At 41.9% G+C, this 15,718-nt stretch overlaps 1 protein-coding gene across 16 annotated transcripts in view; it reads left to right on the top strand.

Moving 5' to 3' along the window:
• The window catches only part of Esrrg (estrogen related receptor gamma), a 631,549-nt gene that overhangs the window by 601,152 nt on the left and 14,679 nt on the right, over nt 1-15,718 (top strand). For all 16 annotated transcript variants that reach the window (XM_052737972.1, XM_052737973.1, XM_052737964.1 and 13 more), the window contains one exon: nt 15,231-15,500. In XM_052737972.1, coding sequence (XP_052593932.1) covers nt 15,231-15,500 — 270 coding nt within the window. The remainder of the gene's footprint in view (nt 1-15,230; nt 15,501-15,718) is intronic.

Genomic DNA, 15,718 nt, shown 5'->3' on the forward strand with positions numbered 1-15,718 from the left:
TTCTCCTCTTCTTCCTCCTTATCAGCAAACAAAGTGAGGAAGGAGGGTGGGTCCTGACCATGAAGGGCTCTGTGGACTCATGTGCGCAAGCAACAGAGCTAGGAAGATGACATCCTTTCTTACTACAGATCTTCATGAGAAGAGACAAGCTTCAGGAAAGGCAGGAGGGAGACCACTGGCTGAGCTCTGGCCAGAGACATTAGGAGCTTGAAACAGGCAATGGGACTCGAAGAGTCAGAAGAGGGAAAGCTGGTGGAAAGAATTAGATGTGGAAAGGTCAAAGAACCCCAACCAAGCTTTAAATTTTGCTATTTAAAGTTGTATATTTTGATTGATACATTCTGAGTTATTGGTGATACTGGTATTTGGGGAATATATTTGGAATAACTTTGCAGAGAGAAGAGTTCCGTTTTAGACAACCAGAGATGTCTATGGGATATTTAGGTTTGAATGAATAGCAAGAGGTCAGGAATAAAATGTGTAGCTTTTTGAGGAAAAGGTGAGCTGGCAATGCAGTTGATGTGTACTCATGGGAATGTGCAGGGAGTATGCAGAGAAAAGCCATGTGTGTATGCATGGGAAGACTGCCATAAAGGAAGGGAGGATGACCAGAAGAAAGATGGGGGTGGTAACTGCCCATGGAGACTGCTGGGGGAAGGAGATGAGGTACTGGACTAGACAGAAGGACTCTAGAAAAGCAAACAAAACATGAAGGGAAGCCAGGCTTTTGGAGGGGGCAGTTAGGTGAGAGACAAGATCCAGACGTAAGAAGACTAAGGGAGAGAGCAGGAGAACAGGTCATCTGTGCTGTCTTCTTGGGCATTGAGATGCACCAGGAGACAGAAAGACAGGCAGAGAAAATGAAGTATTGAGGGGAGCCAAAGCAGCAGGGGAGGGTTGATCATAATTGAGGGACCAAGGAATGGAGCTGGAGAAGGAGAGGTGATACCTGGTAAAGGGGCTGCATAGAAAACGTGTGGAATAAAGCCCATGAGGTGGCTAGAGCAGGAAGGACGGAGCTCGTTGAAAAGAACTTCCTTGGGAAGAGGGAACAGGCTGCTTCCTGATAAACAAATGGGAAAGCAGCTAGATAAGGTCCAGGATTGGTGAGAAGGGAGAAGTAGTTCATGGGCATTTATTGTTTAAATATGGGATCTGAGAAGACATAAATGAAAAACTACACTTGTCTTCGAAAGGGATTCAGGCAGAGGCAATATCCGTCCATGGAAAGCAGTGTGCGTGTGGGCTTAGTTTAAAAACAGGGTCTCAAGTATCATGGATGGCCTTGAACTCTCATATGGCAAGGATAGTTTTGAACTTGTGCCCACATTGGCTTCACCTCCCAGTTGCTGAGGTTGTAGGAATGAGCCCCCAAGACCAGTGTTTGCTTTGCTGGAAGCCAAACCTGGGCCATTGTGCACGCCTAGGCAAGTGTGCCTCCTGAGTTCTATCTGCAGACTTTAGGAAGTCTGTTTTAGATTATGTATTAATGAACACCCATGAAGAATCCTTGGTAGATCAGGGCATTGAGCACTTAATGTCTAGCTCAAGGCTACATAGCTACTTAGTGGCTATGATTACATTGAACTCAGTTTTCCTTACCCTCCATCCATACTCTTGTGAACTCTGATGAGTCTTACTTCCCAAAGTCTCAATGCCACGGAAGCAATGTTGCATCATCTTAATATGCATCCCCTTCCCCTCACACACATACGCCCCCCCCCCCCCCGCCAGTTGTTAGCCTGGAACCCAGCCTTCCAGCAATCTGCTCCTTCCTTGCCTTGCCTGCCCCACATGGCCACCATTGCGAGGCTTGGTCTGATTTAAATTGACCCTCACACAGGCTTTTCTCCAGGATGAGCCCTGTTGCAGACTGCCTATCTGCTCATATTCATGAAGTGAGCCAGCATGAGACGGATGGCATCCTACAGACGGAGGGCATTAACACTGCGAGGCTGAAGCTGCCGCCGTGTCCAAGAGGCAGAGTTGAACTAGATACTCCCTGGAATGTAGCACTTAGGGTTGTCAAATGACCCTCCTAGATGGCCCTCTTCCATTTAACTTACAGTTTAAAAGGACCCGCGGAAATGCTTAATTCACCAAAAGGGATGTGATGGAAATATGTTAAGTAAATGTAGCTTTATTGGATCTTAGGCTCTGTGAGTTCTTATGTGATATAATCGCTCCATAATTGAGAGTCATAAACATTTAGTTATGTATGAATGGGATTTTATTTATCCTGTCTGTGTTTCAGTGTGGGTTTTTGTTGTTCTTGAATTACAATTTTGAAAATATTAATATCTGCATAAGGAATACTCGTGAGTTGTAATCAAATGTGTTGCTGACTGCTTACTTTGGATCGCCATATTAGCGTGTGGTGTAGAACATCATACCCCACAGATCATGCCTTTTCATTTATTTTCCCCCACTGAAATAGAAGTTAGAATATCTGAACCATTCCTGCCCTTTCAATAATGCCCTAAATACAATGCTCATGGGCGTCCCTTACCTCTCTCATTTGATTTTTGAGATACAAGGAATAAATGAGAGTTCACTTGGGCTTTTCTCTCCTTCATGAAACCTGAGCCATTGTGGTACAAATGCATGAGAAGCTTGGGAGGCCGCCTCCATGGGAGCAGCCACCTCCCAAATGTCTCATCCTCTCCTCTGTCATCCCCAGGCAATGTGCCTGCATTTGTGTGTGCAGATTTATAGTTTATCTTTATCTCTGGCTTCATCTGTAGGTAGCTATTATAGCCACCTCGCCTGGATATTGTTTGGGCCTGATAGATCTGTCCGTAGTTCATCAAAGGGGAGCCGAGTGCCTAAAAGCCATCGGGTCCAGCTGAGGATGAAATACGAGCCATCAGCCTTGGTAATGGCTGTAAAATTTCATAATTACACGGCCTTTATTACGTTGCATAATGATCCTGAAGCAGTATGGAACAATTAATTAAGATTTTCAACCGTGGCTCTTTCAGAAATTAAAAGGTACTGGGAGCTGAGAAATGGGGATCTGTCTTGCCCTGGAAGCATTAGGGATGAATGCTAAAGGAAGGTTGTGCTGCATACTTCTTTTTCCTTAAGAGGAAGCATCTTGGTTATAGAACACACATTAGTACCCCTCGCCAATTTCCCAGCCTTTATCTCAACTTCAGAACCGATATTTTTAAAAGGAATGGGATTAAAAAGAGTAGCCCAGGATCTATAAAAAGCTCCCCAACTTCCCTTTTCTCTCCTTTGAAAAATTCTATTCTGCCTGCTGCTGTAGCCATTTATCACATTTATGGTTCTTCCTCTCCACACATTAAATAAACGCAGGCCCTGAGATAGGGGGTCAGTTAACTGCCTACGACAGTGCACTGACCAAGGAGTTTTTCTTATACCCTTTCTCATATCTTGAGGCATTAACATTCTTTCAAGATCTCTACACTTTTGACAGTCATTTCCAAAGGAAGGCTTTACTATTTTCCTTTATTATCTTGTGAATGCAGCATGTCACTTCTAATGTATACCTCTTAGTTTTTTTTTTCATAATCTTATCTTCACACTCCATAAAGAGTAATTAAACTTAGGAAGAGCCTATAAGAGCTACTAGAACCTAACTATAGTCTAAAAAAAAAAAAAGAAAGGAAGGAAGGAAGGAAGGAAGGAAGGAAGGAAGGAAGAAAGAAAGAAAGAAAGAAAGAAAGAAAGAAAGAAAGAAAGAAAGAAAGAAAGAAAGAAAGAAAAAGAAATCGAAACTGAGAAAAGTATAGGTATGCCCATGTGTATACATGCTAAGATATATGTGAATAATGACCTTTGTTTATGTGTATGTGTGTGTATACTTACACATATGTGGATAATGACCTTTGTTTACGTGTGTGTGTGTGTGTGTGTGTGTGTGTGTGTGTGTGTGTGTGCATACTTGCACATATGTGGATAATGGCCCATTGTTGGCTTTCTTTTTGGAGTCAAGGAAATTGTGATTAGAGGTGGTTGTGAGCAATACAATCTCAATGAGAAAATCATGAAAGCAAGCCCAATATGTCTAAGGTCTGGAGTCTAAACCTCATCCCAGTCTAAACTTTCATCAGACATAGACATGCTTTAAGGATGCGTCTTCGGTGCTGGTACCAATGCAATGGAGAGGAAGAAATGGAGCATCCCAACCTCGTGATTTGCAGAGAGAACTCCCGCGTATTTGTTCCCATCAAGTATTATTGTTTTTAAATTGACAATCATCACATAACGTTTTACGGATCTAAATATTTCATGGGAGACTAAAACTTCCCTTGGGTCTCCCCAATAATAAACTTTCGGCAGAAAAATTGGAAAGGCTGATGTGCTTCCAGGAGGAGACTGCTGCTCCAAGCGAATTCTCTTGTTGAAGCAGTTAGTCCCTTAATACGAATTTTCTGATCCGCTGTCATTCTCTCTCGCACACTGAGTGTCACTGCCTCCAAAACACTTGTCATTCTTTAATGGAAACAAAATAGTCATTGCAGCCAGAGCCACAGTGTCATCTCACAACCCCTTGCTGCGTTGGCAATAGTGGGATGACAGAGAGGCCCTCGGTAGGGGTAATTAAAATGTAAATATTGATATTTTATTATTTGAAATTACTTTCCAGTGCGGCATTTAATATCTCTCCATCTGTGCGGCTCTGTTTAGCGGTCACTTTACTGCAGCTAAGGGAGCCTGAGCAGCGGCTTTGATCCCCGTTATGTCAAAATGCTTGTTGCTGCTTAATTTTGATATCTAATTAAGTGGAAAAGTACAGTCCACACTGTAATCCATGGCATCTTAACCAGCTGCTTGGGTATATTTAGAATTAATCTCCACTATGGAATCATCCTAATGTATGCAATTAAGAGTCTGCCGATGGCTAATTAGGTGTATTAGAATCAGGCAGTGCTTTTTTTTTTCCCTCCCTCTCTCCATTTTTCCCCCCTTTCCTTTTGGACCATTGCCGACGTAAGAGTGTCTGCCTCCAGAGGTGTTCTTAATGCCACTCAAATCAAGTTAGGAGATGACACAAGTTCCTGATAGATTCATCTGTGTGCTGTAACCCAGAGCGTCGTCCCTATGTTTTCCTTGAGTCAACCTTGTGTGGGAGTCCCTAGGAATTCCTCGGGCTTATTGACAGGATCTCGGGGGCTGCCTGAGAGGCAGTGCAGAGGACAGAGATGGACTGCATGGATACAATCATTTTCCAGCAGACCAAAGCAGGAGGATGGGAGAAAGACTTTGGGGGCTCTTGTTCACCTAAGGAGGGGAGAGGTTTCAGTTGCCTGTGGTGGGGTCTGTGTGCTCCAGCCCGCTTTTGAATGGAAGAGCTTCTCTGAGAATGAGTGCAAGACGCTCAGGTTTGTATCCCACACATCCGCGTTAAAAACGGCAAGCAGACGTTCCTGCTAAGGAAGGCTCTCACCCTCTGATGCCAAGGACTCTCGGGAGCTGTGCTGTCTCCTGATTTTTATTTTGTTTCCATTTTATTCAGCCAGTTATCCAAACTGAGGACCGTCAAAGAGGACTAAGGCAGGGCCAGAGAGGAATTGAGGGGGTTGCTCCTATTGTCAGTGAGAAGATAGCTGGTCACCTCCCCCTGGAACCTATGCCAAGCCATAACGACTTAGCTGTGCCTCAGCCAGCAACACCAGCCATGAACTTGGGAGTAAATATTCGTGAACAGATCTTCATGAGTCACAGAGGAGATTGTGCCACAACCAGACTCCAGAGTGAACCCTCAGAGGCAGAAATACAGAAAGGCTGTTTTTCCAGGATGTCTAGAATACAAATTAGGGCCAGATCCTTCAGGATCTATGCAGACAATCTCTCCTCGTATTTAAATGTGGAGCTGTGTGTCAGCATCCTGGAATTTCATGCCTGCGACATGAGTCTCACAGACAGCTTGCTTCCTTTACATATCTGCATGGATTCCTGTGACACTTTGTCCTTAGAGGCCCCTGTTGCAGGTCCTCTAGCTCGAATTTATGCACAAGACCTTCTGTTTTATTTTTTAGATCTTTCTGTCTCTCCTCTCTTTCCTTCTAGGTCATATAACAGAGCACTATACAATGTCTGTTTCAGGAAAATCAAGGGAACCCCTGAAGGGATTTCTTCCCCTTTATTTTCCTGCTTTCTGTGTAACAGTTGAAGTAAGGAAAGGGAAGATGGAGATGTTAAGGGATGAACATCAACCCTCAGGACTTAGGACCCTCGGTGGATTTGTGTCTCTACAGTAAGGAGAGGTTGAAGTACATTTGAAAAGACTTGAAGCTATTTTATTTAAAAATAATGGAGGAGTTATTTGTTTCTCTCAGAAATCCCAACTCTTGCTCATTTCAGTGAATTCCACTTACCAATTTTTTTTTTTTTTAATTTGTGACTGGTAGTTAAATACCAATTTTCAAGTTTGGAGTTGTACTCAGATGAAAGAAATGCCTCAGGCTCCCCTAATTCCTGTGTCTTTCTATGGCATCTATGAAGATGTGTGGCTTTCAGTCATGGGAGAACTATGACAAAGGGACATATTTAACAAGATGCCGTGGTGTTCAGTGAGCTCCACAGACTTCATTAGTCAGCAGAATGAGGACCGCTCACGGGCTTCTTAGTTAATGTTTAATCCAAAAACAGAAAGAGACAGGGGGATTGTGATTGTAGACTTCTCTTTTTCCTCTGGTTTTCTCTTTTGCAACATCCAAATAAATGAATATACAACCCTGTCTCCTCAGTCCCCTATAGCTTATCCCCGATGTATCCAATGTGTCAAACATGCTTTTAGATTCTTAAGAGGAGAACAGCATTTGGGGCACACGTAACAGAAACAAGGTGGGCCGGGGCTCAAGTGCAGATGTCTACAAATTGTTGGCTGTTTCTAAGTAAAGTAGTTTTCTTTAAAAATTCTTACTAAACTTGACATATGGGGAAAAGAGAAGCACGTTAAATTTTATATATATATATATATATATATATATATATATATATATGCACACATATATATATTAATTTAAAGTATATTTTTGGAGTTAGAAACACAGTAGGAAAAAAAACAAGTCTTGGAAATAATGAAGTCTTTTAAAAATTACCAATAATTTTCTGTTATTGCTCTTAAAAATTAACCCTCAATTAGGGTTGGCTTGCTCTTTAATGATTCTAAAGTGTTTTCAAGGCATATCTAACTCTCACAGAAGTGTGACTGGTGATGTGTTATATTATTAATTTATTGGTTAGTTGGCTAAAACTCTGAATGGCTGTAGAAGCATTTTTTTTTCTGAAGAAACGTATTTTTGACACTACTTTAGCAAAATCCATTCATCATCTTGTATTTCTTAAATTCAAACTTATTTCTAATTATCTAAAATAATTAGTAAGAAAGCAATCAATGTTTATAACAAATTAATGTGAGCCTGTTGCTGACATGTTGAAGTTTGGGGTGTCCCTGCCTGATTTCCTCTAGTTCCTACCTGATCTCTTATAGACTTAGATTCTCCCTATTTTATGTTATAGACATTCCTGTAGGGCGTGTATGAAGTGGTGTTTGGTTTTGCAAAGGAAGAAGTTGTTTTTAAAAGTTATTTCCTCTCTCTCTCTCTCTCTCTCTCTCTCTCTCTCTCTCTCTCTCTCTCTCTCTCTCTCTCTCTGTAATTGTATGCAGTGGCCATAAAAGGAGGCCAGCATCCTGCTCTATAACTGGTGTTTTATTCCTTTTGGATAAGTTTCCTGTCTGAGCCTACAGCTTGCTATTTTTCAACTCCCTGACCAGCAAGCCCCAGCAATCCTCCTGCCTCAGCACTGACCAGTACTAGGATTACAGGTGCACACACCAACATGCCCAGCTATTATGTCAGTGTTAAGGATTCAAACTCACCTCTTTACGCTTGCACAGCAAGCATTCTTACCCATTGAACCCTCTCCTTGGTCTCTCAAAATGATTGTCTCAGGAAAGATATACACCCTGTCTTGATAATATAAAACCTGTCTAAATGTCATTTAAATTACACTAACACCTTGTTCAGATGTAGTGGACAGGACAGGGCAGAAGTGACATCTTAGCCGTTAGCAAATGTCTGATTCACTGCTTTAGAGTGGGCACACTGCTCACTTTACACATGCTCTTCAGTGGCTCCTGCACTATGGTAAATACTTGTGGCTGGGTGAGCACCTGCACAGAGAAGCCCACGATTTTGACATGGACTAGGAGGCACACACCAGATGTGCATCTTAATGCTGCTGTCTCTATGTTGTTTTCAAATAGAAGGAAAGGATAATCACTGAAACCTAGTGTCCTGTGCTTTGACAGCGACTGTTCCTTCTTATCCTCCTATTCTTCTTTCTCCTTCTCTTCCTCCCCCTCTGGGCCCTCCTCCTCCTCTTTTCTCTTCCTCTTACTTGTTTGATGTGGTAGATATCATAGTCATCACCATCAGAGAAGACTTAGTCATTTTTAGGAAGTAAGATAGAGAGAGTAAAGAGAGCCAGATGTTGAAAGAAATTCAGTATTTTACAGAAAATTTGATGTTTGTCCTGCTGAAATTCTGCAAGCTAAGGGAACATTTTTAAAGGTCATTATCATTTATATTGTATTATCTTTTTTGTAAACATACAAAATAATGACTTTCTTTATGACCTTTCCATAGATCATTCTGCTTTGCCCACACTTACCCCCTTATACCCTATCCCACTTCCGCTAAACTCCTACTACCCCCCAAGAAAGCATTTTTTTTTAATCAGAGGAAGGCATATTTATAATTTGTATTTAAAAGATGCTTAAATAGCCATGGATAGGATCATATAGATGAAATCCAAAGAGAAAGTGGCAGTCTCAGCTGAAACTGTGGAGGCACTGGAGGACAGACAGAAGAGTGTGTACAGTCAAGCCTGGGCTTCCCTCTTCTCTATTTATGTATATTTTGACCCAGCCTTACATTAGTTATGGTCTTTTCTGCATTGTGATCCAATCTGCTTTTACCTAACTGTAAAGTTTTAGGAGATAAGGGCAGTATCACACTCATTTTCTATACTCTAAAGTTCAAAGATTACTATAGTGCCTATGTAGATGCCCCAAGTGTCAGTGGGTATGAATTTCCTTACAGTAAAACCTCCAGAAACATAGTGATACAGGGTTTACCATAGCAAGATTTCATGGTCACCTCATGTTGCAGATGAGGGCTACAGGAGGTGTGACATATGCCTGAGTCTCATCAGCACCAAGGTGCTAGATGTATCAGTGGGTCCGAGGTCCTTCTGTCCCCAGTGACCTTTGTCTTCCAGGCTCACTGAACCCCAGCAGCTTTGTGCTTCATGAGCATAATTTCTGCTGCTCTTTTGAGTCTAAAAACTGTTGAAACTAGAAGAAGCACCAGTTAAATACTGTTGGGCACGGTCAGTTATTGAGATCTTGGAGTCACTGTGCGTAGACAAGCCTCTCCTATACTCTCCCACATGCCTGTATCTAATTCCCAGCTGACACCAATGATGTTTTATGAGTGATTTAAGCCCAGTGTTATAGGTTACTTCTTTCCTTTGCTCTTGAATAGCTCACAAATTTGTTACAGCCAAAAGATGAGCTTCCTAGACAGAGCTTCCTTGTTTGGGGGCAGGAAAGAAATAAAGATTGAGGGACAGGAAAGTGGCTAGCATCTCCCTGTCTTAAAGGCAGTTCGCAACATATTTGACACATGATCTCTGAGAATTGTTTTGTTCTAAGTTTAGTTCCAAGGACTGGAGAAATAGCTACAGCCAGGTAAGGACTTGCGAAAGTCTAAGGCAGTGGTTCTCAACCTTACTGATGTGAGACCCTTTCACTCAGTTCTTCATGTTGTGGTGACCCCCAACCATAAAAGTATTTTGTTGCTACTTCATAACCGTAATTGTGCTACTGTCATGAATTATAATGTGACTATCTGATATGCAGGATGTCTGATAAGCAACACCCCCAAGGGGGTCGAGACCCACAGGTTGAGAAATGCTGACTATGGGCTTGTCTCAGCTGTGGTCTGGCTATCCAGAAGTGTTTAGGGAAAGGAAAGACTTCCAAAGAAAAGCTGTGTGATTCACAGAGAAATTCTGACTACAGCTTCACCTGCCCCATGGCAGCTCCTTTCTCAAAGCAGGCTGGCTGTTATTGGTAATCTACCCACTGCTGGCCGGGAGATGGTTCAGTCAGTGAATCGCTTGCTCCACCAGCTGAAGGCCTGAGTTTGATCCCTAGAACCTATGTAAAATGTCGGATATAGTTGTGTGAACATGGAATCCCATCATTAGGGAGGCGGAGAGGGGAGGGTTACCTGGGGTTCACTGGACAGCCAATGGAGCCCACTTGGTAAAGATCCAGGTTCAGTGAAATACTACGACTCAAAAAGTAAGAGTGAGAGCAGCTGAGGAAGACACTGCAGAGACCTCTAGCCTCCACATATATGTACCCATGTCTATACGTATGTGTGTGTATACATACATATATAGATATGTATATCTATATATGTATGTATACACACACACACAAACACACACACACACACACACACACACACACACACACACACACACACACACCAGCCAAGACCCAGATCTGTGCATTTTGTAACTCATAGAACAAGTGATAATGTCTGTCAATATGTGCAAAAAGCAACTGGCTTAACAACATGCACAGTTGTATCCACTCAGGGCCCTGCAGCTGAGCATCTAGTGGTAGCTAAGACTGAACCTTACTGGCACCGTTTCCTCTTCCCAAGTTCCCATGAATGCCAGCTTCACTTGTGCAGGAGTGAGAGAACTTGCCTGTGCTACATTCCCCAAACCAACTTGCTTTGTCAACTCAGTGAGTCACTATAGCCCAATAGTGATTGTAGCATGATATGCTATTTGTTGAAAACAATGTCAGTGATTAGTATGTGTGTGTGTGTGTGTGTGTGTGTGTGTGTGTGTGTGTGTGTGTGTGTAATAGAGAAAGTACAGTTCAAAACCTGTGAGCAGGCAAATCAATGTCATGATTAACTGACACTAACAAATATCCCGAGGATTTAAACGCTGGCTTTCTGTTCAAGCTAAGCAGCTGACAGGGACATGCCTAGCAGGGGTTAAAACCAAATCCTGAACTGCAGCCTATTTCTGTCAACACTCCATTCAGGAAATAAACATTTATGTTTTCTGAAATGAAAGTGTATTTTTGAAGACTAGCCGTCAGATATTTTTTGCCCTTCACACTTTCAAATGCTTAGCCTTTTTGTACGTTGACTGTAAAGTGCATCAGTTTGCCAGGCTGAAAAAAAAATGCCCCTGACGAGTGCCTGTGGCACCACTGTCAACTCCCGAAGTTTCCAGCAGACGTGGGCAAGAAGGTTGGCACAAAGCATGCTTTCTTCAAGTCTGCTACCTCAGGGGCACCCGCCTCTTGAGAAGCTTTTCAATCCTTCCAAGTGCTGCTATTCTCCACTGTCATCTGGTGCATTTGGAGCACACTGTAGTGCAGATAAACACACAATTTAGCTGCGGGTCAGGGTAGAGAGCCCTTCCGCTGAGCAAAACGGCCGAGATATAGTAAATGGCACCGACTCCAGAACAGGCAGAGATGAAGAGAGATCAGACGTGTTGGCGGGATCCACGGAAGGGGCTGCAGCTGGCAAAGAGAAAAATGGCCGGTGGTGTATTTTAAAAAGCTGTAATAGGGCTGAACATTAGAAACTATAACCTGCCACACGCCAAAGATTAAGATCCGGGGAGGTACAGCACGTGAACTTAAGGGACACTATGGCAAACCCCATTTTATTTCGCTTGGGAGAAAGGTATCTTGCCAAAGATAGCTATGTGTTATAGATGACAAGGACTCTACTTTGTAGCCGGGTAGCCATAAAGCACCATTAAATGCCTGGTAAGAGCACAAACAAGTAATTATTTGGACACAGTATCTGTGAGCCAATAACACAATCATGGTTTTTGTTTTTTTTTTTTAGGAAAAAAAAACCCTTAGAGTCAGCTTCATTATCACAGCATTTTCATTTAGGCTCATCATTTGGGTGTCTACGCTTTGCTCATGTCTTCTGATAAAGATATTATTTCCTCCGTGTGTCTTTGTGGAAGGGCAATATAGCCAGCCCTCCTCAAGGGAGGGTGGAAAGAAATTTTTTTTTGAAAGCCAGGCATGGTGGTGCATGTCAGTAATCCTAGCACTCTGTGGACAGAAGCTGGAGGATCATCAGTGGGAGGCCAGCCTGAGCTATGTAGGATCATCAGTGGGAGACTATGTAGCAAGTTCAAGGTCAGCCTGGACCACACCTAATAGATAGATAGATAGATAGATAGATAGATAGATAGATAGATAGATAAATGTTTTATGGAATGGAAATAAAATCTCGATTGCATATTGGGTCCCCTTAGGCCGGGGAGATATGACTGTTTTGTAGGAAATCTGAGTGCCACCCTATGTTTGGGTGGGGGAAGTTCTTTATGCCTGTTTGTGAAATGCAGAGGTAAACTTGTAAAGGGACAAACTGTGAGACACTGATTTTCAAGCCTAAAGAGATAGAGGCCTTGATTGCCTTACTCCTTAAAGCATGGATTTGGTTTTTTTTTTTTCCTGATGCTTCTGTAAAAAAATCACACTGCTTTAACAAAGTAAGAAAAAAATACTTCAGGACATCAAACAAGCAAAGTTGTCAAAGCTTTGTGTTAAAAAAGGGCACCTTTTCTTTACCTTTCTTTCTTGTTATTTCAGAGTAAAATAAAAGGGAAAGAGTTAGGTTTGCAAGGTAGATGAGCACAGACACATACACAGAGCCATCAATACAGAGGAAGCAAATTGCAGAATCAACCTTTAAAAATGAAATTTTATTGCTTTTGCTTAATTAAACCCCAAAGAAATGTGGCAGACATTGTTGCTGTTGAAAAAAAAATGTTATTTGTAAATCACAGGGACAAAGGGGCCCCATGCAACTTTAAAGTTTCCACACACGTAAATGTCGATAGTGAGCCTTCTCCATCATCAGCACTAAATTCACATTGATGCCTCTTTTCTTCTCTGTATTGATCCTTCCATGAGAACGTAGATTTGTATCTGTTAATTAATGCGTCCTGAAACAGCGTTTGTATTAATCAGGCAGATAAGAAAAATTGGATGGCTGCACCCCAGCGACAGCCGTAAAAGTGCTGGCCCTGATAAAATCGCGGATGGACCTCAATAAAAAAGTTCCTCCTTCCACTCAATAAACTAATCATCCTGCTTTTAATTATTCGGCAGAAAGATGTGTGGAGATTGGAGGATGTGTAAATCTATTTACTAACAGCAGTGTCTGGGAGGGAGGACTGGGCTATCTCAGGACGATGCTTCGGGCTACGAGGTCTCTCCATCTGCTGCGGCAACACACCACTGTTTAGGATTGTGAAAAGGAAGAATTAAACCAGGAAAATTAAAACAGATCTGTTCCTTCTGGCTCAGAAGTTTCCCAGTGATGATTTTTGTTGTTGTTGTTGATGATGGAATTGTAAAACAACCCCCCCGTTAGTCTTTCTTTTTTAGTTACTGTGGGGTGTGGGTGGTGGGGTGGAAAGAACAGTGAGTTTTGTTTGTCTTTGGTAGAACTTAACTTTCTTTGATAATTATTTTCCTCCACTGACTTCTTTAAAAATGCTGTCAGGATATATATACTAAATTTCACTGATTAAAAAATAAGGAGAAAAATATATGAAACTGACCAAAAGAAGCCTTGCCAAATACCACATTAAGTGCCTTTATAATGAAAGAAATGTTATGCAGATCCCATCAGGAGAAGCAGAAGTAATCCCTTTGATGATTTTATTAAGCGTGTATGGCACCAAGGGCGGTCCACTTGTTTTCTCAGTGGGTCAGGTAAATCTCTCCTCTTCTTTACTGTCATGTGGGACAGAACTGATTCCATGGGAATAAAAACGGGGTCAGCTGATGGTGAACAGGAGCTTGCAGAGGCTGGAGTACTTGGATATTTATGATTGGGTCGTAATATCGAGGAAGGGCGTAAAAAGAGATTTCTTAAGTTGCATTCGTTACAATGATCTTCCTTCTATAGGATTACTGCTAGAAGGGCCTCAAATCATGGTAGGCTGTACACAGTAACCATGAGGCATATCGTTGGCAAGGAGATATGTACTTTTCTGGTCTCTTGGGAACAGTCACCGGTCTTCAGCTATTGTCACTGACACATCCTTTTCCAAGTACATTCTAATAACACACACATACACTGACATCTACTTAGACTTAATGAAGTAGATCAAATTATCTGGAACAAGATTTTACTTTTATTCCTTAGTCATTTGTTTTTTGTTACTCAAGAGTAGATGAGAGTTTACACAGTTTCTATGGATGCTTTCTAAAATTTCAGGGAAGGATTGAGCCAGATACTATTTCAGGTGAAAATAAGACACAACACGTCCCAACTGTATGTTGTGATTTTTGCAGTTAGAGGAGTTGCACTTTTTAAATTTCCCAAATGCAAAGCAAGTTCCTTGTCCTGCCTAAGATGAATGGCTGAGCCAGTGCCTTGAGCCTAGTCAATATTTACATTTGGGCTCTGGCTTTCTGCCTGTCCTTCCCACCAGACACTTTTATTTCTGTATTTAGATTTTTAAACAAATAGACTTTAATAATAAGAATGAATTGTAGCTTTTTTTCTTTGACAAGGAGGCTGGTAAGCTAAGATTTCTCCTTTCTTTATATACTAGTTAGTGTTGAAAAGTGAAATCCACACTGATGTCAGCTGGGATGAGTGGCCAGCTGAGCATGCTCATTTAGTTTTAATTTATCACATGACTGTCATGAAGACACACTTCCGAGTTGTTGACTGTTATGCAGTTTAATTTGTTTTCTTCCACGGTATGTGTGGGGGATTATTTTTGCCTTCATCCTCCTCATCAATATTAGTTTTTAAAAACTAGGTAGTTGAAGGTAACTGAAAATCTTACCTCCTTTAATGTCAGAAATAGAGCAGAGAGATGCATGGTGCTTTCTCTGCAAATAAAGGAAAGAAAACCATCTGTCTATCATTTTCTCCTGTCTGGGTTTCTGATTCTACCATAGCACCATTCAGTAGAAGCCAGCTTGTGACTTCAACTTTGGGTTCACAATATGATACGAGGGTAGGGGGAGTTAATAACTTCTGATCAGAGCGCAGCATGATTTTGAGCCCTGAGACAGAGGCTGCCCACCCTAGGAAGCTCAGGTTGCATTATAAAATTGTGGCTTTTGAGTAACTTGATCCACCTGTCTTCCCATGCAGGCTTCTCCACACTGTCCCTGGCGGATCAGATGAGCCTTCTCCAGAGTGCATGGATGGAAATCTTGATCCTCGGTGTTGTGTACCGATCCCTTTCCTTTGAGGATGAACTTGTCTATGCAGACGATTATATAATGGATGAAGACCAGTCCAAATTAGCAGGCCTTCTTGACCTAAATAATGCTATCCTGCAGCTGGTGAAGAAATACAAGAGCATGAAGCTGGAGAAAGAAGAATTCGTCACCCTCAAAGCGATAGCTCTTGCTAATTCAGGTTGGCATATTGATGTGGTCATTGTTGCACTGTTAATGTCGTCCGTTTTACCCCTTTCTGTCCTTTCTTGGGGATTTGTGAGGCCTAGTTTGTAAATTATCCATGAGTCAGCAAAATTATAATCAGCGTAGCTTTCTAGAGAAAAGTTAGAAAGAAAAATAAACTTAAAAGAAGCAGTTTTTATATTACTTCCTCTTATAAGCTGTGACACTTTTAGC

This window comes from Peromyscus californicus, unplaced genomic scaffold, assembly GCF_007827085.1.
Source record: "Peromyscus californicus insignis strain IS unplaced genomic scaffold, ASM782708v3 Scaffold_14__1_contigs__length_90479793_seg_2, whole genome shotgun sequence".
NCBI classification, from domain to species: domain Eukaryota; kingdom Metazoa; phylum Chordata; class Mammalia; order Rodentia; family Cricetidae; genus Peromyscus; species Peromyscus californicus.